The 24,276-nt window shown below is 40.9% G+C and overlaps 2 protein-coding genes across 16 annotated transcripts in view; one reads left to right on the top strand and one right to left on the bottom strand.

The window, feature by feature from the left end:
• Positions 1-19,515, top strand: part of DCAF6 (DDB1 and CUL4 associated factor 6) — a 183,976-nt gene extending 164,461 nt beyond the window's left edge. For 6 of the 13 annotated variants that reach the window (XM_044944078.2, XM_044944083.2, XM_044944081.2 and 3 more), the window contains 4 exons: positions 840-996; positions 1,632-1,720; positions 10,757-10,871; positions 19,048-19,515. In XM_044944078.2, coding sequence (XP_044800013.2) covers positions 840-996; positions 1,632-1,720; positions 10,757-10,871; positions 19,048-19,112 — 426 coding nt within the window. In that variant the 3' untranslated portion in view covers positions 19,113-19,515. The remainder of the gene's footprint in view (positions 1-839; positions 997-1,631; positions 1,721-10,756; positions 10,872-19,047) is intronic. The other 7 variants (XM_006051643.4, XM_006051648.4, XM_006051646.4 and 4 more) reach the window with 2 other exon arrangements.
• A 1,495-nt stretch (positions 19,516-21,010) lies between these two features.
• GPR161 (G protein-coupled receptor 161) overlaps positions 21,011-24,276 on the bottom strand; it is a 65,400-nt gene continuing 62,134 nt past the window's right edge. For all 3 annotated transcript variants that reach the window (XM_044944074.1, XM_044944075.1, XR_326938.3), the window contains one exon: positions 21,011-21,465. In XM_044944074.1, coding sequence (XP_044800009.1) covers positions 21,458-21,465 — 8 coding nt within the window. In that variant the 3' untranslated portion in view covers positions 21,011-21,457. The remainder of the gene's footprint in view (positions 21,466-24,276) is intronic.

Here is a 24,276-nt window from a genome sequence, read left to right as displayed (position 1 = left end):
GGACTACTCGTTATTAATAGAAGCAATCAATTTGTATTTCTTGTGTGTTTATGGTTAAAATTTTGGATGGAAATAACTGGGGATAGGAATGGAAAAAAATAGAAGATAAATAAATAGAATAGTAGCTCCAAGTAACAAGAAAATTGGCTCCCCTCCTTTGCTTTGCCAAAAATATCAAAGTCGCAGCTGCACATAATATGATTTCAAAAATTCTGATCTGAAATACAAAGATTTTTGATGGTTCATTTTGTGCATCTGCTGAAAAACTCCATCATAATCATCTTAACATGTCCTTTGTTTCATTGCTTCATGAAAGTAAATATGTGTTTATATCTTTCCTTCTTGATTGTGAGAACTTCTGATAGCTAATAAAAAGGTTGGTAATTTTGTTCTTTGGCATAAAGCAAAATACTGGGGAGAACAATTCATTTTTTTCTATGAATTGTTTTTATTATCTTTTAAAGCGACAATGGAACCAGTTTTGGAAAGTTCAGTGGCATCTATATATAAATTTTCATTATATTGTCCATAACCCAGAAATCTCATTGATTCATTTAGCAGTTATTAACTCAGCACCTACTGTGTGCCCAGGTACTGTTTCAAGCACTATAAATATAATATTGAACGAAATAAAATACCTATCTTCATCATGGGGGATTTTATTTTCTTTCATTTTATCCCTACTAATAAATCTCTGTCATGGTCAATATACTGGAAGACAAAGACTCAATTTTTTATTTTCTAAGCCAATTAATTTTTTAAACTTGAGAATAGAAAAATCTTTTTTAATAACTTTGATTTGAAATCTCTTATAATTTTCTGTTTTTCTTAACCCTTAGATAAAAGAAGCCAATTTCTGGGGTGCAAACTTTGTAATGAGTGGTTCTGACTGTGGCCATATCTTCATCTGGGATCGTCATACTGCTGAGCATTTAATGCTTCTGGAGGCTGATAATCATGTGGTAAACTGCCTGCAGCCCCACCCGTTTGACCCAAGTAAGATGACCTTTTATAAGGCAAGGGTTCAAAATCATTAGTATGATTAATTAGCTCAACTTTTTTCTAGTTGTAAGAATAAATAATAAGAATAATCCAAATTACCCTAGTAGGCAGCTACTAGGGTCAAGTATTGTTCTTCTTGGGTTTAAAACAAAAAAAGTTTACAACCTGCTTTTGGCTGAAAATAGAGGGAAATAGATTAAAAAGTTTATTCTCCTAATAGTTCTTCTAAGTTTTATCAGCTATAAGAGCTTCAGTTGATTGGACTTTTCCCTGCTTAACCAAACTGAACTTCCGTGCCTGTTCGTCTTTACATATCAGAATTAATTTACCAGAACAAAGGAGCAATGACTTGTTCTTACCTTCCATTTGAAATTCCCATGTTTCTCATAAAAGAACAGTAAATAGGAAAAAAATTTGAGTGATTTCAAGATGGTCTTAAAATTGTATTGTAGGGTAACTTTTAGGAAATCTTCAAAACAGTATTCTTGGTTAACAGTTAAACGTATCAGTACAATGTCCATTCTAACTCAGTTTTGCTGAACATATACATCAGTGCATATATACGTTACACATTTAAGTGAATTAATGACATTTCTAAGCTTTATATTAATGTGAACTATTTTTTCTAGTTCTCGCCTCATCTGGCATAGATTATGACATAAAAATCTGGTCACCACTAGAAGAATCAAGGATTTTTAACCGAAAACTTGCTGATGAAGTAAGATTTTTGTTATATTTATTATAGAACATATTTCACTTTGTTCCTGAAATGCTTAATAATTTTATTTATTTATGTATATATTTTTTGCTTGTGCTGTGCCTTCGCTGCTCTGTGGGCTTTCTCTAGTTGCACCAAATGGGAGTTCCTCTGTAGTTGTGGTGTGTGGGTTTCTCACTGCAGTGGCTCCTCTTGTTGCAGAGCTTGAGCTCTAGGCGCGTGGACTTCAGTAACTGTGCCATGAGGGCCACAGTTGCAGCTCTTGGGCTCTAGAGCACAGGCTCAATAGTTGTGGCACAAAGGGTTAGTGGCTCCACGGCATGTGGGATCTTCCCCGCTCAGAGGTCAAACCCATGTCTCTTTCATTGGCAGGCAGATTGTTTATCATTGAGCCATCAGGGAGGCCCCTGAAATGCTGTTTTAAGAAGAATCAAAGCAAGTTAATTCACTTAATGAGGTCAGATTTTAAGAAAAAGAAAAGAATAAAACATGCCCACAATACTAGAGAGATAAAAACTGAAATACTGTTTTGATAATTAAAATGTTGATTATCAGTAGTAACAGATAAAGTTTATTATAGTCGAATAGATTGACTATTTTGGCTTGATGCAATGAAGAATAATTAAAAAAAAAAAAGCCTGTGTCCTTTTAAGAAAGTAGTTTTACTGTAACTTCTCTCCATAATCATAGCCAAATGGGTAGCAGAACAAATGAACAGGGAATCTTTTACTTTATGATTTTATTTTAAGGTTTCCCCAGCTTCTGAAGCTGCTGTTGCATCAGTAGTTTTGAAATTAAGTTCTCAGAAGCTGTAGGTTTTTTGCAGGATTCGAAGCAGGAAGTTGTATGATACGAAAGCTAAACTCTGGGTATTTCCTTAGCTCCAAACAGAGTTTCCATTTATGGGTTTCATTTAACATTTCATACAAGTATTTCTTATAAGGAAAATAAGGATCCATTGCGTTAATCAGCTACTAATGAATTACTGAGCTTCTGTGAGGAGGTGAGTGCAGCTAAGGTTGATACTGCTACCTCTTACCCCTTCATGGACCTCAGCCTTGTCATGGCAAAGGGGCTTCCATAACTCAATAAAGCTATGAGCCATGCCGTGACAGCCACCAGAGAGAGAAGAGTTCTGACAAAACGTGGTCCACTGGAGGAGGAAATGGCAAAACACTCCACTATTCTTGCTGCAAGGATCTTACGAACAGTATGAAAAAGCAAAAGGATATGATACTGGAAGATGGGCCCCCATATCAGAAGGTGCTACAGGGGAAGAGCAGAGGGCAATTACTAATAGCTCCAGAAAAATGAAGTGGCTGAGCCAAAGAAGAAATGTCACTCAGTTGTGGATGTGTCTGGTGGTGAAAATAAAGTCCAATGTTGTAAAGAACAATATTGCATAGGATTGTTAGGTCCATGAATCAAGGTAAATTGGACTTGGTCAAGCAGGAGAGACAAGAATAAAAATCAACATCTTAGGAATCAGTGAATTAAAATGGACAGGAATGGGTGAATTTAATTCAGATTACCTTTGATTCTGCTACTGTGGGCAAGAATCCCTTATAAGAAATGGAGTAGCCATCATAATCAACAAGAGTCTGACATGCAGTACTTGGGTACAATCTCAAAAATGACAGAATGATCTTGGTTTGTCTCCAAGGCAAACCATTCAGTATCACAGTAATCCAAGCCTATACCCTAACCATTAATGCCAAAGAAGCTGAAGTTGAATGGTTCTGTGAAGACCTATAAGACCTTCTAGAACTAACACCAAAAAAAGATGTCCTTTTCATCATAGGGGATTCAATTGCAAAAATAGGAAGTCAGGAGATACCTGGAGTAACATGTAAGTTTTGCCTTGGAATACAAAATGAAACAGGGCAAAGCCTAATAGAGTTTTGTCAAGAGAACACGCTGGTCACAAAGACACCTTTTTCCAACAACACAAGAGAATACTCTACACGTGAACATCACCAGGTGGTCTATAGTAAAATCAGATTGATATTTTTTTGCAGCCGAAAATGGAGAAGCTCTTAACAGTCAGCAAAAATAAGACCTGGAGCTGACTGTGGCTCAGATCATGAGCTCCTTATTGCAAAATTCAGGCTTAAGTTGAAGAAAGTAGGGAAAATAACTAGGCCTTTCAGGTATGACCTTAATCGAATCCCTTTTTATTATACAGTGGAGGTGATGAATAGATTCAAGAGATAGATCTGGTAGAGTGTGCCTAAAGAACTATGGACAGAGGTTTGTAACATACGAGAAGCAGTGACCAAAACCATCCCCAAGAAAAAGAAATGCAAGAAGGCAAAGTGGTTGCCTGAGGAGGCTTTACAAATAGCTAAGAAAACAGAAGTGAAGGGCCAGGGAGAAAGGGAAAGATATACCCAACTGAATGCAGAGTTCTAGAGAATAGCAAGGAGAATAAGAAGGCCTTCTTAAATGAACAATGCAAAGATATAGAGGAAAACAATAGAATGGGACAGACTAGAGAACTCTTCAAGAAAATTGGAGATAACATGGGAACATTTCATGTAAGGATGGGCACAATAAAGAACAGAAACTGTAAGGACCTAACAGAAGCAGAAGATACTAAGAAGAGGTGGCAAGGATACACAGAAGAACTATACAAAAAGGTCTTAATGACCCAGATAACAACAATGATGTGGTCACTCACCTAGAGCCCCAGACATCCTGGAGTGTGAAGTCAAGTGGGCCTTAGGAAGCATCACTACAAACAAAGCTAGTGGAGGTGATGGAATTCCAACTCAGCTATTTAAAATTCTAAAATAGGATAATGCTGTTAAAGTGCTGCACTCAGTATGTAAGCAAATTTGGAAAATTTAGCAGTGGCCACAGGACTGGAAAAGATCAATCTTCATTCTAATCTCAAAGAAAGGCAATGTGAAAAAATGTTCTAACTACCTCACAATTGCACTCATTTCACATGCTAGTAAGGTTATGCTCAAAATCCTTCTAGCTAGGGTTCAGCAGTATGTGAACCAAGAACTTCCAGACGTACAAGCTGGATTTAGAAAAGGCAGAGAAATTAGAGATCAAATTGCCAACATTTGTTGAATCACAGAAAAATCAAGGGAATTCCAAGAAAACAGTTACTTCTGCTTCATTAACTATGCTAAACTGTAGGTTGTTATGAGTCACAATAAGTAGTGGAAAATTCTCAAAGAGTTGGACCACCTTACCTGCCTCTGGGCTTTCCTGATGGCTCAATAGTAAAGGATCCACTTGCAGTGCAGGAGACCCAGGTTTGATAACCTGGGTTGGGAAGATACCCTGAGAAGGGAATGGGCAACCCACTCCAGTATTATTGCTTGGAGAATTCCATGGACAGAGGATCATGGTAGGCTATAGTCCAAGGGGTCACAAAAGTGATGGACACAACTGAGCAACTAACACTCACTTAGTACCTGTCTCCTGAAAAATCAATATGCGGGTCAAGAAGCAATAGTTAGGACCAGACATGGAACAACTGACGGGTTCAAAATTGGGAAAGGAATACATCAAGGCTTGCTTATTTAACTTATATGCAGAGTTCATCGTGTAAAATGCCAGGCAGGATGAAGTACAAGCTGGAATCAAGATTGCCAGGAGAAATAACAGCAGGTGTTACCCCTCTAATGGACGAAAGTAAAGAGGAAGTAACACTGGAGAAGGGAATGGCAAACCACCCCAGTTTTCTTGCCTTGAGAACCCCATGAACTGTATGAAAAGGCAAAAAGATAGGACACTGAAAGATGAACTCCCCAGGTCAGTAAGTGCCCAATATTCTACTGGAGATCAGTGGAGAAATAACTTCAGAAAGAATGAAGAGACGGAGCCAAAGCAAAAACAACACCCAGTTGTGGATGTGACTAGTTATGGAAGTAAAGTCCTATGCTGTAAAGAGCAATATTGCATAGGAATCTGGAATGTTGGGCCCATGCTGCTACTGCTGCTGCTAAGTCGCTTCAGTCGTGTCCGACTCTGTGCGACCCCATAGACGGCAGCCCACCAGGCTCCCCCATGCCTGGGATTCTCCAGGCAAGAATACTGGAGTGGGTTGCCATTTCCTTCTCCAATGCATGAAAGTGAAGAGTGAAAGTGAAGTCACTCAGTCGTGTCCGACCCCTAGCGACCCCATGGACTGCAGCCTGGAAAGAGCTAATTGGAGTTTCTTTGCCTCACCGCTTCTTCCCACCTAGAGAGAAGAGGGGGTGATGCTGTGGGCTCCAGCCTCAGATATATGGCAGTACCAGCTGCCCCCTACCCACCCTGTCCCCACTTTCTCCACTCTGCCGATTGATGCCTGCTCCTCAAAGCTTACTGATCACAAAAGGACAGCCCCCACCCATTGTGGCTCAATTCTGGGCCCATGAATCAAGGCAAATTGGAAGTGGTCAGGCAGGAGATGACAAGAGTGAACATTGACATTCTAGGAATCAGCGAATTCAAATGGACTGGAATGGGTGAATATAACTCAGATGACCATTATATCTACTACTGTAGGCAGGAATCCCTTAAAAGAAATGGAGTAGCCATCATAGTCAACAAAAGAGTCTGAAATGCAGTATTTGGATGCAATCTCAAAAACGACAGAATGATCTCTGTTCGTTTCCAAGGCAAACCATTAAATATCACAGTAATCCAAGTCTATGCTCCAACCAGTAATGCTGAAGAAGCTGAAGTTGAATGGTTCTATAAAGACCTACATGACCTTCTACAACTAACACCCCAAAGTGTCCTTTTCATTATAGGGGACTGGAATGCAAAAGTAGGAAGTCAACAGATACCTGGACTAACAGGCAGATTTGGCCTTGGAGTACAGAATGAAGCAGGGCAAAGGCTAACAGAGATTTGCCAAGAGAATGCACTGATCATAGCAAACACCCTCTTCCAACAACACAAGAGACAATTCTACACATAAACATCACCAGATGGTCAATTTTGAAATCAGACTGATTATATTCTTTGCAGCCAAAGATGGAGAAGCTCTATGCAGTCAGCAAAAACAGGACCGGGAGCTGACTGTGGCTCAGATCATGAACTCCTTATTGCCAAATTCAGACTCATATTGAAGAAAGTAGGGAAAACCACCAGACCATTCAGGTATGACCTAAATCAAATCCCTTACGATTATGTAGTGAAAGTGAGAAGTAGATTCAAGAGATTAGGTCTGATAGAGTGCGTGGTGAACTATTTACAGAAATTCATGGCATTGTACAGGTGGCAGTGATCAAGACCATCCCCAAGAAAAGGAAATGCAAAAAGGCAAAATGATTGTCTGAGGAGGTCTTACAAATAGCTGAAAAAAGAAGAGAAGCTAAAGGCAAAGGAGAAAAGGAAAGATAAGAAAGCCTTCCTCTGTGATTAATGCAGAGAAATAGAGGAAAACAATAGAATGGGAAAGACTAGAGATCTTACCTTGTTTATTTAACTTATATTCAGAATTCCTCATGCAAAAAGCCGGGCTGGATGACTCACAAACTGGAATCAAGAATGCCAGGAGAAATAACCTCAGATAGGCAGGTGACACCACTCTTACGGAGGAAAGTAAACTTTCCTCCATTAGATAAAGTGAAAGTGTTTGTTGCTCAGTTGTGTCCCCCCCATGGACTGTAGCCTGTCAGGCTTCTACGTCCATGGAATTCTCCAGGCACGAATCTGTTATGGATCACAACAAACTGTGGAAAATTCTTACAGAGATGGGAATACCAGACCACCTGACCTGCCTCCTGAGAAATCTGTATGCAGATCAAGAAACATCAGGTAGAACTGGACATGGAACAACTGACTGGTTCCAGATCAGGAAAGGAGTTCATCAAGGATGTATATTGTCACCCTGCTTATTTAACTTATATGCAGAGTGCATCTTGTGAAATGCTGGGCTGGATAAAACACAAGCTGGAATCAAGATTGCTGGGAGAAATATCAATAACCTCAGATATGCAGATGACACCAGTCTTATGGCAGAAAGCAAAGAAGAACTAAAGAGCCTCTTGATGAAAGTGAAAGAGGAGAATGAAAAAGCTTAAAGCTCAACAGTCAGAAAACTAAGATCATGGCATCCAGTCCCATCACTTCATGGCAAATAGATGGGCAAATAATGGATCAGTGACGGACTTTATTTTCTTGGGCTCAGAAATCACTGCATATGGTCACTGCAACCATGAAATTAAAAGATGCTTGCTCCTTGGAAGATAAGCTATGACCAACCTAGACACCACATTAAAATGCAGAGACATTACTCTGCCTACAAAGTTCCGTCTGGTCAAAGCTATGGTTTTTCCAGTAGTCATGTATGGATGTGAGAGTTGGACTATGGAGAAATCTGAGTGCCGAAGAATTGATGCTTTTGAACTGTGGTATTGGAGAGGACTCTTGAGAGTCCCTTGGACTGCAAGGAGATCCAACCAGTCCATTTTAAAGGAGATCAGCCCTGGGTGTTCATTGGAAGGACTGATGCTGAGGCTGAAACTCCAATACTTTGGCCACCTGATGCAAAGAACTGACTCATTGGAAAAGACCCTGATGCTTGGAAAGATTGAAGGCGGGAGGAGAAGGGATGACAGAGGATGAAAAGATTGGATGGCATCACCGACTCCTTGGACATGAGTTTGAATAAGCTTTGCATGTTGCGGTCCATGGGGTCACAAAGAATCAGAAATGACTGAATGACTGAACTGAACTGAAAGAGGAACTAAAGAGCCTGTTGATGAGGATAAAAGAGGAGAATGAAAAAGCTGGCTTAAAACTCAGCATTCAAAAAACAGATCATGGCATCCAGTCCCATCACTTCATGGCAGCTTGAAAAGTGGAAGCAGTGACAAATTTTATTCCCTTTGGTTCCAAAGTCACTGTGGACAGTGACTGCAGCCATAAGATTAAAAGATGCTTGCTCCTTGGAAAGAAAGCAGTAACAAACCTAGACAGTGTATTAAAAAGTAGAGACATCACTTTGCTGGCAAAGGTCCGTATAATCCGAGCTATGGATTTTCCATTTGTCATGTACTGATATGAGTGTTGAACCATAAAGAAGGCTGAGCACCAAAGAAGTAATGCTTTTCAACTGTGGTGTTGGAGAAGACCCTTGAGAGTCCCTTGGACTGCAAGGAAATCAAACCAGTCAACCCTTAAGGATATCAGTCCTGACTATTCACTGGAAGGACTGATACTGAAGCTGAAACTCCAGTACTTTGGCCACTTGAGGTGAAGAGCTGACTCATTGGAAAAGACCCTGATGCTGGGGAAAAATGAAGGTAGGAGGAGAAGAAGGAGGCAGAGTATGAGATGGACATCATCACTGACTCAATGGACATGAATTTGAACAAACTCTCGGAGATAGTGAAGGAGCCTGGCATGCTGTAGTCCATGGGTTGCAAAAAGTTGGACAGGATTTGGCAACTGAACAACAACAGCCCTCTCTTAAAACAATAAGGGGTGCATTGCTAAAAATATTAGTAAATTGAAAAACTCGTTCTCTAGGCCACGGTTGACAGTTCATAGTGAGATTCCCACATATATTTTTACTCATTATGTTAATAGACCTATATTAAACACTTAAGGCCCTTTGTCCATGGAATTTTCCAAGCAGAAATACTGGAGTGGGTTGCTGTTTCCTGTTCTAGGGGGTCTTCCCAACGCAGCTATCGGACCCAAGTCTCTTTTGTCTCCTTTATCGGCAAGCAGGTGCCACATAGGAAGCCCCTATATCAGGTAGAATCCTGGATTTTAAAAGATAAACCCTTTCCTTCAGAACCCAAAGACTAGTGGGAAAAAACAGACATGAACAACTAGAATACAGTGTGGTCAGTGTCAGAAATGTACACGTAGTGTTCTGGAAACTCGTAGAAAGGAATTTTCAATTGGAGTAAATGGGATGGGAAGGTCTTCACAGAGGAAATCAGAATTGGACTGAGTTTACCAGGTAGACCAGGACCAAAGGAACATTTGAGAGAGAAGGATCAGCGTGTTTCAAGTTGCTGTAAGGTGGGTGAGCCCTCCGCGTGCTGACACCCAGAGGACACATAAGAAGGCAGCTCAGCAGGCCTCGTGAGGCCGGGCTGTACAGGGCCCTGTGGGCACCCTCATGAGTTGACAGTGTAATGTCGTTGGGGGACTGCTGATCAGGTTAGTATCTTTTCTTCCTTTACTGCTTTCCTTCCTTTCTTTCTGTTTTTCCTTTGCCATTCCCTTTGGTTTCCTCTTTTTTCCTTTGCCTGTAATTATACATTAAATCCCTAGATGTTCATGGATGTTCTTTAGTCCTATTCTTCATACTTAAGACACAGTTCATTGGTAACTCTCATCCAGAGGTTTATTTTTGAAGTTAACTTTGAGGTTGACGTAACCTTTTCCTTGAGGGGCACAAATGGCCCAGGGACAATAAGCTAACAGTGCTGTCACTAAAAGTGTCAGTTCCACTAGAGGGGAAAAAAAGAAGCGGATACCAAGTAGACTGCTCTGCTTTTATAAACAAATTATAAGTAAAAGTAAATTGAATTCTTACGTGTTTCAGGTAGCCTCAGGGTTTGACCTTTGTCTTTCTTCCAGTTAGAGAGTAGTGTTCTCTGATCTTACTCTGTTGATTACAAGCTAAAGTAATTATTTGGCATTGGGTGGCCTTAAGAGGGCAATGGCACCCACTCCAGTACTCTTGCCTGGAAAATCCCATGGATGGATGAGTCTGGTGGGCTGCAGTCCATGGGGTCGCTGGGAGTCAGACACGACTGAGCGACTTCACTTTGACTTTTCACTTTCACGCATTGGAGAAGGAAATGGCAACCCACTCCAGTGTTCTTGCCTGGAGAATCCCAGGGACAGGGGAGCCTGATGGGTTGCCATCTATGGGGTCGCAGAGTCGGACACGACTGAAGTGACTTAGCAGCAGCAGCCTTAAGATGGTAATATAGACCCATATAGATATATGTGAAGAATGAAGTAATTCCTGTTAATTCTTTACAGTTCTCCTAGTATCTAAGGAAAACATACAGTTACTCTATGATCTTTGACATGGTTATTTAACTTGCCTCGTAGGTTATAACTCGAAATGAACTCATGCTGGAAGAGACTAGAAATACCATTACAGTTCCAGCCTCTTTCATGTTGAGGATGTTGGCTTCACTGAACCATATTCGAGCTGGTAAGAACTGTCAGTATGCCTTAAAATCATTATTATATTTGTAAAAACATTATTTAAGATTGACGTTAAAGGGATTTATATTTAAGGGGCAAAAAGGGATTTTCCTGACAGTCCAGTAGCTAGCACTTGCACTTCCACTGCAGGGGGCAGGGCTTCGATACCTGGTTGGGAAACTTAAGACCCCACATGCTGCATGGTGCAGCCAAAAAACTCAGAGATTTTATTAATTTCCTTAAATTACAAGATCAAGCCCAACTTTTTTTGGCCTTAACTTTTTAACTTTTTTTTTTAAACACAAGAAGTTTATTTCTTGCTGACATTAGGTCCTCTCAGACTACATAGAAGGCGGCTTAACTTTTGAACTGAGTGGTATGAATTCTTGATTTTAGTACAGTAATTTGTATCCCCATGAGCCAACTTTATTGAACTGTCATAATGAAAAGATGACATCACTTCAAATCTTTTATCAGCTATGGTTTTCTTCTCAGAGTGGAATATCATACCATAAACCTTAAGATGTGTTATAGTAAGTAACTTTTAATGATACATTTGGCCAAAATCAATCACAGACCAGACAAAAATAAATGTATTACTACAAAGATTTGAAACAATAGCTCAATGTACTTTTTGTGTGTTTGTTTTAGAAGATAAACCATGGGGTTCAGTGCTTCAGATACAAAACTTCACATTACAATTAATTACATTATATTATAACTAATTTTCAAAAAGGAATGGAATAACCTGTGTTCATAACAATAGAAAGTATCCAATATCCATTATAAACAAAATGTTTATCACTTCACTGATAAATAGCTCAAATGTACTTTTTGTGTGTTTGTTTTAGAAGATAAACCATGGGGTTCAGTGCTTCAGATACAAAACTTCACATTACAATTAATTACATTATATTATAACTAATTTTCAAAAAGGAATGGAATAACCTGTGTTCATAACAATAGAAAGTATCCAATATCCATTATAAACAAAATGTTTATCACTTCACTGATAACACAAATTTCTTTATATGTTGAGTACTGTTTAATAACAACAACCATGTATAGAATACCTTTAATGAATCAGGTAGCATACCAATCATTTCATAAATCTATCCTCAGTTAGCTCCAGCCCTCTACATAATAGAGTATTTTTAATAACTCACTGCAGGTCACACAACTGATAAATGGTAAAGCCTGAATTTGAAACTAGCTTCCAAGCACTTACTCCCCATTTACCTACAAATTTCAGTTGCAGGAACAAATTCAAGTCATGAATAAGACATGTAGTCCTCTGGATGAGCTGATTTCAAACTGTTTTTCTCGTCCATTCTTTCCTTCTCTGTCCTCTCCATTCTCTGTGCTGCCGCTGCTAAGTTGCTTCAGTCGTGCCCAACTCTGTGTGACCCCATAGATGGCAGCCCACCAGGCTCCCCCTTCCCTGGGATTCTCCAGGCAGGAACACTGGAGTGAGTTGCCAGTTTCTTCTCCATCCTCTATGGCCCTCTCTAAATCTGCGGGTACCTCAAACTCTTTTCTTACCTCAGAATTTTTACAGTCATGCTGTCCCCTCCCACCCTCACTCTTTGTTAGGATAACTTCTGTCCTGGGTTCTATCCCGGGGTTGGGAAGATCCTCTGGAGAAGGGAACGGCTACCTGCTCTAGTAGTCTGGCCTTGAGAATTCCATGGACAGAAGAGCCTGGCGGGGTCCATGGGGTCACAAAGAGTCAGACACGACTGAGTGACTTTCACTTTCACCTTTCTGTTTCAGACCCTCAGGTCTATTTAAACAGCACACTACATATCATTTCCTCAGAGAGTGGGTAAGGGAGACATAAGTATTCCTGGTAGAAAAAAAGAGTATATAGCATTTGTCTTAAGTCCTGGAAGAGACTGTGGTACATCTAAAAATTTAAAGAAGCTCCTTATGTCTGTAATTAAAGGAGCTGAAAAGAAAACCCTCAAATTGTCAATATCAACTATTACAAGGAAAGAATAAAAATTTCAAAATGGTCAAAGCAAAACAAAAAATAAACCTAAAATGAAAACAGAAAATGTTTGCAGTCCAACAGCATATTATCGTAGTACTTCTTTTGCCCCCATGTTATTCACTGTGACATCTTTTGATCTGTTTTCTTCAATAAGAATCAGTACTCTTAAAATTCACTTGACTTCAGATTTGAGGAGGCACTGTTTTATAGAACAGGAAAAACATGTGCTGATTATGATAACTAAATTTTCTTGTTCATATAAAGAGTTCATCTGGTGAATGGCTCTTTCTGAGTTTGCCTATAGGAAACTGTTTCTCCTTTCATTTGTGGAAGAATCTATTTTACATGCGTGCTGATGTATCAATGGTTTGTTAACTCAGTTATTACTCTCCTTTTTTGATTTTAGAATTAGCTGCTTATAATATAAAGGTTCTCTTTCTTCTATTGTTTTTATTTTTTTTTTGCCAGCAATCAAAGGGAGACACTTTGTAGTTGGCTTAGTCAACCTAACTCACCCTCTTGTTTGTCTTAAGTAAAATCCTTGATAGGAAAAGGTAACCAAGAGTTGATATTTCTGCTGCTTTTATTCTTAAGATATCTAGTTATTTGATGAGTCAGCTACTCCTTTCCTCTCCTTTTCTTCATTGTCCTGTATTCCAAGTACAATGATGTGCGCTTTAAATCTCCTTTTCAAAACTACAAATACCTGGTTCCTATGCACTAAAGATCCTGATTTATTTTATCTGAATAGGATTTGAGCTTCTGTATTTTAAAAAAAGCACCCAGAATTTTCTCATGAATGCTGTACTAACGGCTTTTAGTTTAGGCAACTTCATGAGAGAGAAAGGCAGTTCTGAGATTCCTAGAAGCTTTGACAGGAGAGATGGTGTGTGAACCATTCCAAACTCTTCTAGAATATGTTACAATATACTCAGTTTACTCCCCTCTTTAAAATTCTCTTGTGCCTCCCCATGCTCTTAGGATAAAGTCCAAAGTGTTAACATGGTTTATAAAACCCTGAAGCATTCGTTCCTACCTCTGGAACATGGCAGATGTAGATCTAGATAGCCATATCTGTAGAGCTAACATCACACTGAACGTACAGGCACTTACCCGTTCATGTACAAATTCACTCCATCAATTAGGGTAGCTTTACTCCACAATACAATCCATATTCATCTATCTTGGTCTCCCCACTTCTGCTCTCACTTTTGTATAGTCTGATTTCCACAGCCGTCAGAGGAGGCTTTTTAAAAATGTGGGTCAGTAAGTTCAGTTCAGTCGCTCAGTTGTGTCCAATTCTTTGTGACCCCATGGACTGCAGCATGTCAGGCTTCCCTGTCCATCACCAGTTCCCGGAGCTTACTCAAATTCATGTCCATTGAGTTAGTGATGCAATCCAACATCTCATCATCTGTCATACCCTTCTCCTTCTGCCATCAGTCTTTCCCAACATCAGGGTCTTTTCCAATGAGTCAGTTCTTCACATCAGGTGGCCAAAGTATTGGAGTTTCAGCTTCAGCATCAGTACTTTCAAGGAATATTCAGGACTGATTTCTTTTAGGATGGACTGCTTTGATCTCCTTGCAGTCCAAGGGACTCTCAAGAGTCCTCTCCAATACCACAGTTCAAAAGCATCAATTCTTTGGCACTCAGATTTCTCCATAGTCCAACTCTCACATCCATACATGACTACTAGAAAAACCATAGCTTTGACTAGACGGACCTTTGTTGGCAGAGTAATGTCTCTGTGTTTTAACGTGCTGTCTAGGTTGGTCATAGCTTATCTTCCAAGGAGCAAGCATCTTTTAACTTCATGGTTGCAGTGACCACCTGCAGTGATTTCTGAGCCCAAGAAAATAAAGTCTGTCACTGTCTCCATTGTTTTCCCATCTATTTGCCATGAAGTGATTGGACCGGATGCCATGATTTTAGTTTTCTGAATGTTGAGTTTTAAGCCAACTTTTTCATTCTCCTCTTTTACTTTCATCAAGAGGCTTTTTAGTTCTTCTTTGCTTTCTGCCATAAGACTGGTGTCATCTGCATATCTGAGGTTATTGATATATTTCTCCCGGCAATCTTTATTCTGGCTTGTGCTTCATCCAGCCCAGCATTTTGCATGATGTACTCTGCATTTAAATTAAATAAGCAGGGTGACAATATACAGCCTTGACGTACTCCTTTCCCAGTTTGGAACCAGTCTGTTGTTCCATGTCCAGTTCTACCTGTTGATTCTTGACCTGCAGACAGATTTCTCAAGACGCAGGTCAGGTGGTCTGGTATTCACATCTCTGTAAGAATTTTCCACAGTTTGTTGTGATCCATAGTCAAAGGCTTTGGCATAGTCAATAAAGCAGAATTAGATGTTTTTCTGGAACTCTCTTGCTTTTTCGATGATCCAGTGAATGTTGGCAGTTTGATCTCTGGTTCCTCTGCCTTTTCTAAATCCAGCTTGAACATCTAGAAGTTCACGGTTCATGTACTATTGAAGCCTGGCTTAGAGAATTTTGAATATTACTTTACTAGCGTGTGAGATGAGTGCAAATGTGCGGTAGTTTGAACATTCTTTGGCATTGCCTTTCTTTGGGATTGCAATGAAAACTGACCTTTTCCAGTTCTGTGGCCACTGCTGAGTTTTCCCAATTTGCTGGCATATTGAGTGCAGCACTGTTACAGCATCATCTTTTAGGATTTGAAATATCTCTACTGGAAGTCCATCACCTCCACTAGCTTTGTTCGTAGTGATGCTTCTTAAGGCCCCCTTGATTTCACACTCCAGGATGTCTGGGTCTAGGTGAGTGATCATACCATCATGGTTATCTGGGTCGTGAAGATCTTTTTTGTATAGTTCTGTGTATTCTTGCCAACTCTTAATGTCTTCTGCTTCTGTTCAGTCCATACCATTTCTGTCCTTTATTGTGCCCAACTGTGCATGAAATGTTCCCTTGGTATCTCTAATTTTCTTGAAGAGATCTCTTGTCTTTCCCATTCTATTGTTTTCCTCTATTTCTTTGCATTGATCCCTGAGGAAGGCTTTCTTATCCCTCCTTGCTTGTGGGTTAGTAAACCTTTTCTTTAAATGGCCAGAGTAAATAGGCTTTGTGGGCCATGTGGTTTCTGTTGCAGATGCTCATTTCTGACAGTGTTGCAAAAGCAGCCGTAAATAACATGTAGATTGAGGGCATGGGTGTACCCTAATACTACTTTATTTACAGAAATAGGCTAAGGGAGGGTTTGCCCAGGGGCCATAGTTTGCTGACACTCTTTTTTAAGAAGTACATTAGGTTATGTCACCCTTGCTTAAAATTCTCAGGGGCTTCCCACTGCTCATAAAATAAAACCTAGACTTCATACTCTGGTCAACAAGAGAGAGACCTACCAGCCACTGAGTCCCTGCATTTGTTTTCTGCTCGCTCGCTACATTTTAGCCATTAAGTGCCTGCTTTCCTCCTCAGACTCATAAAGCTTATTAGTATATTTAGGACCTTTTCACTGGCTGTTTCTCTGCCTTTTAGACAGCTTTGTTCATTTGCCAACTTCACTAATAATTGAACATACAGTTGAGGCCTCAGCTCGTGTCACCTCCTCAGAAAAGTGTTCCCTAGTCACTCATTGTGAAGTTGCTTAATGTGCACACGCTCCTTCTCATCACTTACTCTCTGGTCATTCCCTGTTTTTCCTCAAGTACTTATTCTAACTTTATTTATTTGTTGCCTTGTTACACAGATTAAAGGAGAAAAATACATTGTCTTGTTTTCTGTTTTTCTTTTCTAGAAAGTGAGTTCATTAAGACCAGAGACCTAGTTTGTTTTATTCAAATCTGGATAGCTAGTTCCTAGAACAACAGTGCCTAGCACATAATAGTTGCTCAGTCAGTGTTCTTTTTGAATGAATGGGTGAGTGAATGAATAAACTTACAGTATCAAATCTCTAGCTAAGCAGGAGTACTGTATTGATTCTTTGTGGAATACAGGTTTCCTTCGGGTAATTGTTTTCATATCTCTGTTGTCCCTTCTCTCCAGCCAGCTTATTAATAGTATCTCATATTTTTCCTGATCAAAAATAATTTCACAAAGAAGTATTTCTAAAAGAGAATTAAAGAAGCCTTCCCACAAATGTAACCCTTATTTACAATAGCAACTTGGTGTTGTCTTGCTTTTGAAAACAGTGGCTTTCTAGTTGTCATTTTAAAGAACACAGTGTTCTCAGCCCTCCTTGGCCTTTAATTGCCAACCAGAGATTTGTGAAAGTGTTGAACTGCTTTGCAGTAGTACTCTGTGGACAAAAAGATTTTATTTAATTTTGTTCTTAAAAATTGGGTTTATATTCTGAGAGAGATGACTCTGTAGAAATTGTGTGAGAAAGATCTGAAAAAAAAAAAAAAAAAAACAACCATTCTGCCCCCTTCCTCATTTCAGAAGCCACTGTCAGTTACTCTGTGACTATATGAGACCCTAGGCCCTCCCTGGACTTCATGTCGCTTGCTTTGGACTTGGCAGAATTCTGATGTCTGCTGTTAACGCCCTGATTTGAAGGCTGTGACATTCCATCTTAACCCTCCCTTTCCCCACGTCATTCATAATGTGACAGCCAAAAGGAACTGGGTCATCCTGCACATTGTAAAATATGCTGATGCTGTTTAAACATGTTCCACTAATATGACCGGTATCTTACTTATGATACTCTAGGTAAGCAGAACAGCAAATTCATGTTTTGTTCTCTCCCATGAAAGTATGCTGCTAAGTCGCTTCAGTTGTGTCCAACTCTGTGTGACCCCATAGACAGCAGCCCACCAGGCTTCCCTGTCCCTGGGATTCTCCAGGCAAGAACACTGGAGTGGGTCAATGAAAGTTGCCGTTTCCTTCTTCAATGGCGCACACAATAAATATAGCATAATCTCTTTTATACTCACATCCCTTAGGTAACTTTTTATTGATCAGAAAGTCTTCCACTGTGTTTAGATTCCTTGGTGACCTGTGAAGATTTATTTTAATCTTATCTTACAAATGTATATTGAACACTTTAATAACTAAAACTTGTATAACTCAAGTGATGGAAAGGCTCCATCCTGCTGGCTGCAGTGGCTTGACACTGTGGCCTTCGTTATGCCCTAATGCAGTGTGTCTTATCTTAGTAACACTTACATTTGTTTATTTGATAAACCTTCATTGAACCTCTTGTACTAGGCCCTGAGGATAAAAGATAAAAAGAAATAACTCCTACCCTCCCAGGAGCTCACAGTCTGCAAGAAGATGTGCAGACAGACTAGTACTGCAATTAGAATCATCATGATATGGAACATATAAAATATTCTGGAACCTGAAGGAAGGAGTTCATAATTCTGCAAGTTGGGTATCTGAGAAAGTCTGGGCAAAGTTTCACAAAGGGAAAGATAGTTGTATTGAGATGAGTAAGCATAACCTTTGTAGCTGAAGAACTAGGTGAGTGTCCCAAGCAGAGGGACAGCAAATGTAAACCATGGAACTTGAGAGGACATGCCATGCTGGTGCACCAGGCTGTAATTGCACACTCCCGTGAGTGGTCAACCTAGATAAGCTCCTTGAGGACAGAGAAGACACTGTGACTGTTTTGGTCACCACTGTATCCTGGAACATAGCAGATATTTAAGAAATATTTTTATAACCAGAAATACGTGTGTTGTGTGCTGAGTCGCTTCAGTTGTGTCCAGCTCTGCAGCCTGCCAGGCTTCTGTCCATGGGATTCTCCAGGCAGAAATACTGGAGTGGCTTGCCATTTCCCTCTCCAGGGGATCTTTCTGACCCAGGGATTGAACCTGGGTCTTCTGCATTGTAGACAGATTCTTTACCATCTGAGCCAACTAGGGAATGATTCCCAGATGCTCTTGCACAGCTTCCCTCTCACTCCCTTTGGTGACACCTGATATAACTCCTAGGAACACAGTTTGAAATCATTGCAGTAGACCACTATAGATCGAGATCATTAGGGTTTTTACTTTGTAATTTGTATCTTTAGAATTACATGAATATTCTAAGTTAATAGTGCTGTTTCCTTTATTCTTTGCCTCCAGAGGCAAAAATAACTTCTACACATAGCTGTGAGCTGATCTTCACATGATATTTTCAATTATACACATTTTAATCAGTTTTATTTAAGGCATTGACAACTGTTTTGATTGTAATACTAAAGGTTGTTTTTTTTTGTCTTCTGTGTTTTCCAGACCGTTTGGAGAGTGACAGATCAGAAGGTTCTGGTCAGGAGAATGAAAATGAGGATGAAGAATAATCAACTCTTACTGGCAAGCACTTAGATGTTCTGAAATTTGTATAAGACATTTATTATATATATTTTTTCTTTACAGAGCTTTAGTGCAATTTTAAGGTTGTGGTTTTTTTGAGTTTTTCCCTTTTGGGGGGATAACCTAACATTGGTTTGGAATGATTGTGTGCATGAATTTGGGAGTGTGTGTAAAACAAAACTAGCAGAATGTTTTAAAAACTTTTTGCCATGTGTGAGGAGTGGTAGAAAATGCAAAGTGCAATATTTTCCCTAACCTTCAGATGTGGGAGCTTGGATCAATGTGGAAGAGGAATTTTCATCATAGTGAAAATACTGGTTCAAAGAAATGTCTATACTTGCCATTTGCATGTTTGTTGCTTTCTAATTAAAGAAGTTGGTTGTTTTACGATATCCTGAATTTGACTTTTTATTTAATGCCTTGCTGTCTTGACCCGTTTTCCAAATCTCTTCTAGATTTAATAACCTTTTCTGTTTTGACTTCTCTTTGACAGAATTACATACAAGACCTTTTTTTCATCTCTCCTTCCAAAGTGCTTTATCTCCAATGATCACCTTTCATGATTAGTGGTCCCTCGTTACCCAAGTACAGGGGTTAGTCCCCGTGCAATCTCAGAGCATCATGGATACTCAATATATTAGCACAAGCTTGTTTTGAAGAGTTCTGGCTTCTGGCCTTCCTGTCTCCACCTTCTAGATTTCAGCTGAAAATGTTGACCATCCAGTCTCCTAATTCCTAGTCCTCCTCCTCGCTGGTGTCCACCTTCACCCAACTTAAGCATCTACACCCAGGTCTATCTTACAGGTTATGACCTGAAGCTGTTCCTATAGACTTAACCCTTCAGTAATTCTCTCTCCTATCCCCTAAGCTGTCATGCTGCTGTCTCTGACTGAGCCACAAATAGACTCACAGGTGTGGCCAGATTCCCATGTGGAGATCAGGGATGGCTCCTCCCAGATGACTGCAGACCCAAGGACATGTGTTGCTAAGAGAAGACAGATGGCTTTTTGGATAGAGGAAAAAAAAACTCTAGTTGGCTCAGTAACTTCAGTTGGACTTAAATGTCTAGCTCTTAGTCTGGGCAGGACACATATGTATCTGTATTAGGAACATGCTAAATGCTCAAAGGGGAAAGGAATTGGTCTCTAAACAGGGCAGCTGCATGATTTTCAAAAAGTATTAGGGTCTATTTCTGGTTCCCAAATAGTTACATGACCTGCTCAAGCCATCTGATTTCTCTGGGCTTCTGTGTCCTCCTCCTTAAAATGTCTATGGGCTTCTGTTTCTTGATGAAAGTGAAAAAGTTAGCTTAAAGCTCAACATTCAGAAAACGAAGATCATGGCATCTGGTCCCATCACTTCATGGGAAATAGATGGGGAAACAGTGGAAACAGTGTCAGACTTTATTTTGGGGGGCTCCCAAATCACTGCAGATGGTGACTGCAGCCATGAAATTAAAAGACGCTTACTCCTTGGAAGGAAAGTTATGACCAACCTAGATAGCATATTCAAAAGCAGAGACATTACTTTGCCAACAAAGGTCCGTCTAGTCAAGGCTATGGTTTTTCCAGTGGTCAAGTATGGATGTGAGAGTTGGACTGTGAAGAAAGCTGAGTGCCGAAGAATTGATGCTTCTGAACTGTGGTGTTGGAGAAGACTCTTGAGAGTCCCTTGGACTGCAAGGAGATCCAACCAGTCCATTCTGAAGGAGATCAGCCCTGGGATTTCTTTGGAAGGAATGATGCTCAAGCTGAAACTCCAGTACTTTGGCCACCTGATGCGAAGAGTTGACTCATTGGAAAAGGCTCTGATGCTGGGAGGGATTGGGGGCAGGAGGAGAAGGGGACGACAGAAGATGAGATGGTTGGGTGGCATCACCGACTTGATGGACATGAGTTTGAGTGAACTCTGGGAGTTGGTGATGGACAGGGAGGCCTGGCGTGCTGCGATTCATGGGGTCGCAGAGAGTCAGACACGACTGAGCGACTGAACTGAACTGAACTGAAAATGGAGGTAGTCCTATTTCACCCCGTAAGTCCCAGGGGCTGTGTTAGGAACACCTGAAAGGTCGGAGGGCTTTACAGAATAACTGAAAAAGACTACTGCAGCACACAAAATAACAGTTTCTTCCACTAGAACAGGAACAAAGATGTGCTGGAAAACTAATAGAGCAGACTGGAGTACTCAGTGAGGTCAAGGGTGACTGGCAGGAAAAGCAGCAGGAGAAAATCAGTGACTTCACTTGAGTGTGTTCACTTGGCACAGGATATCGGCAGTGAAGGAGGCTGGGCAGCTGGGAGTGGAGGAATTCTGAACTTCTGGTTCAATTTGGCTAGGAACCTAAAATTGCAATCCAAACATTAAAAAGTGGTATTTGTCCAAGGAATTATTAGATGCCTTAGTTTTATTGATTTTGTAGTTTTGTGGTGTACATTACAAAGGGCTTCTGTGGTGGCTCAGTGGTACAGAATCTGCCTGTCAATGCAGGAGACGCAGGTTCAGTCCTTGGGTTAGGGAGGTCCCCTGGAAGAGGGAAATGGCACCCCACTCCAATATTCTTGCTGAGAGAATTCCCCCCAATAGAGGAGCCTGGTGGGCTACAGTCTGTGGGGTCACAAAGAGTCAGACACAAATGAGCACATATCACCAATTGGTTATAAAGGAGCAGGGCAGGCCAGACAAGTAGTCAAGAAGACAGCAAAAAAATTATACAGAGACAGACTTGATGAGTCCTGGCCACTCCCATGATCCACTGTTTGTTGGGGTGTGGGGGATGCCAGGATCGAAAGTTAGACTCTGGATCTCAGTGTTCCACTTAACCACTCAGAAAAAGGAATATGGCTTTAGGGCTGGCAGGTACAGGGTCAGATAAAGGTGGTAGGCTCTGTGCCTTGAGGTTGTACCAAGTCTGATAATCTCTACCATCCACCTTTTGACTTTGGTTGTGGGGTAGACCAAGCAAGAGAGCACTGCTCTTCATTAATTCTCCTTTGAAACTTAGAATTAACAGTGTGTGTGTGTATTTCCTGGTTACTTCCCAGTCATTTAACAGTATTCCATAAATCTAATTTTCTTGCAGTTTATTAAGAATACGTGGATAACTGTACCTAGGCGACTGTGTTGGCTCAGTCTCCTTCCTCTTTTCAGCCTGTGGGAAGGGAGGCTTGAGAAAAGGACATGTCTGCAGAAAAAGGGTACAGGTAGAGGAGACACCCAGAGAAGTCCACAGTCCATAAGTACAAATTCACAATTTGCAAAGCTCTACACAAGCCAAAAACCAGGTATTTAATCAGGTAAACAAAATTATTCTAAATACACTTTTACTTGTTTATAAATATTGACTTATAATGATCCTAAGCATTGGGGGGGGGGGGGCGGGGGGGGGGAGGGGGTTGCTTCCCTGATGGCTCAGACAGTGAAGAATCTGCCCCTTGCAGGAAACTCAGGTTCAATCCCTAGGTTGGGAAGATCCTCTGGAGAAAGGAATGGCAACCCACTCTAGTATTCTTGCCTGCAGAATTACATGAACAGAGCAGCCTTGTGGGCTGCAGTCCATGGGGACACAGAGAGTCAGATATGACTCAGCAGCTAACACTAAGCATTTTTTTAATCTAAAAAAAAAAATCCAAAAACTTTAAGTGAACTGTACTTCTGAATCAGCGTGCTTTTGTTTTGAAGGTTGGGTTTTAACCACCTTTGCATCCAGGAGTCCATTATCAGAACACAGCATAGGACTCTGCTCCTTAAGCATCACTGACTGACATATTTCCAGCTACACAGGCTCTTTCCCCTGCATTCTCAGCGTGGCCTTGCCTGCTGAGGCCTGTGATCCTCCCCAGGACTGTCTTTTCCTCTGGGAAAATCTGACTCACCTATGATTAATGATATTTCAAAATGGTGGTGTCAAAAGGAAAAAAGTGGCTTTTAATTCTTAAGCTATTAATACTACTCAGGGAATTGCTCTCTGAGGGAAATGAAAACAGCTTTGTCTATTTTGTCCTCCTAAAAATAACAATGAGCAGAACTGTTCTTGGTAATCATGTAGATTGAATTTGTTCTTTGAATTCCTTCCAGGGAAATCTGATCACTTTCCTTAGGCCTGCAGTTTTTTTATAGTTCTGGCAAGCAGATATTCTAATCCCCAGATTCCTTGGTTTACAATAGTTTTTTGTACCGACCCAATAAAGCCCCACTGGCCTGTTCTATTAATGGTGACTGTCAACTATCCCTCGCCCTCCTCAAGCTGCAGAGCTGGCTTTTTCCTTCTCTCAGTCACATGGCCAAGGACGCTTTGAGACTTTGGACAGTTCTCTGTACTTCCTGAGGCCTCCTTGGATTGGGTGTCCCCCGTCCCAAATGAGAAGGATGATCCGGCTCTGCCCCTCTTGCAGTCATATAGTGCTCACAGCCATTTCCCTTTGCTTCAGGGTGAAAACTCTGATTTCTCTTCACTCTCCCGTGGAATTTACCTGGGGTTCTCTGTATCCTGTGGGTGACAGCAGTCCCCTGCCCCTGAACTGCCTCTTCCCTCAGGGACTCGGAGGGTCACAGAGTCTGAACCCAAGTGCCAAGGCCACTGCCGAGCAGTCACTGTCACTGCAGGATGGAGCCGCCCTTGGAAGCCTGGTCACAGCTCAGCAGTGTCCCTTCTGACTGTCCCTTAAGGGAGGTCAGAGCTGAGCTTGCGCTTTGATTCCAGATGCCACACCAGCCTGGGACTCCATCATCTTCACTGGCCATTAACAGAAAAGCTCAGTTCCACTCCTCCTGACCTCCTGAACCCCAAATGCTAGTTGCCCTTTGCTCCCTCGCCTCCGTTGCCTTCCCCTTTCTCACCATGTCCCTGTGTGCTGTTGAGCAAACATGACAACAACCTTCAACACCACTTATGTAGGGTAACTTATCTTTTCAAGATTCTCAAGTCTCGTCGAGAGCCCTGTAAGGCACAAGTACTACACCCACCTGCAGAGCGGAGAAAAAGCAGTGGCTCAGTATGGACGGCGGCCCAGGCACTACGCTAAAGGCCTTAATCCACATTATCACCTCGGAGGGGGACCCTCTTGGATTCTGTGTCCCCACGTAAAATGAATATATATAAAATGCCACATATAAAATGAATACAAAGTTCATTTTATAGATGAGAAAACTGCA

The sequence above is a fragment of the Bubalus bubalis genome, chromosome 6 (assembly GCF_019923935.1).
Source record: "Bubalus bubalis isolate 160015118507 breed Murrah chromosome 6, NDDB_SH_1, whole genome shotgun sequence".
Taxonomy (NCBI): domain Eukaryota; kingdom Metazoa; phylum Chordata; class Mammalia; order Artiodactyla; family Bovidae; genus Bubalus; species Bubalus bubalis.
Note: the sequence above shows the minus strand (reverse complement) of the source record. Positions and strands in the feature narration are given on the sequence as shown.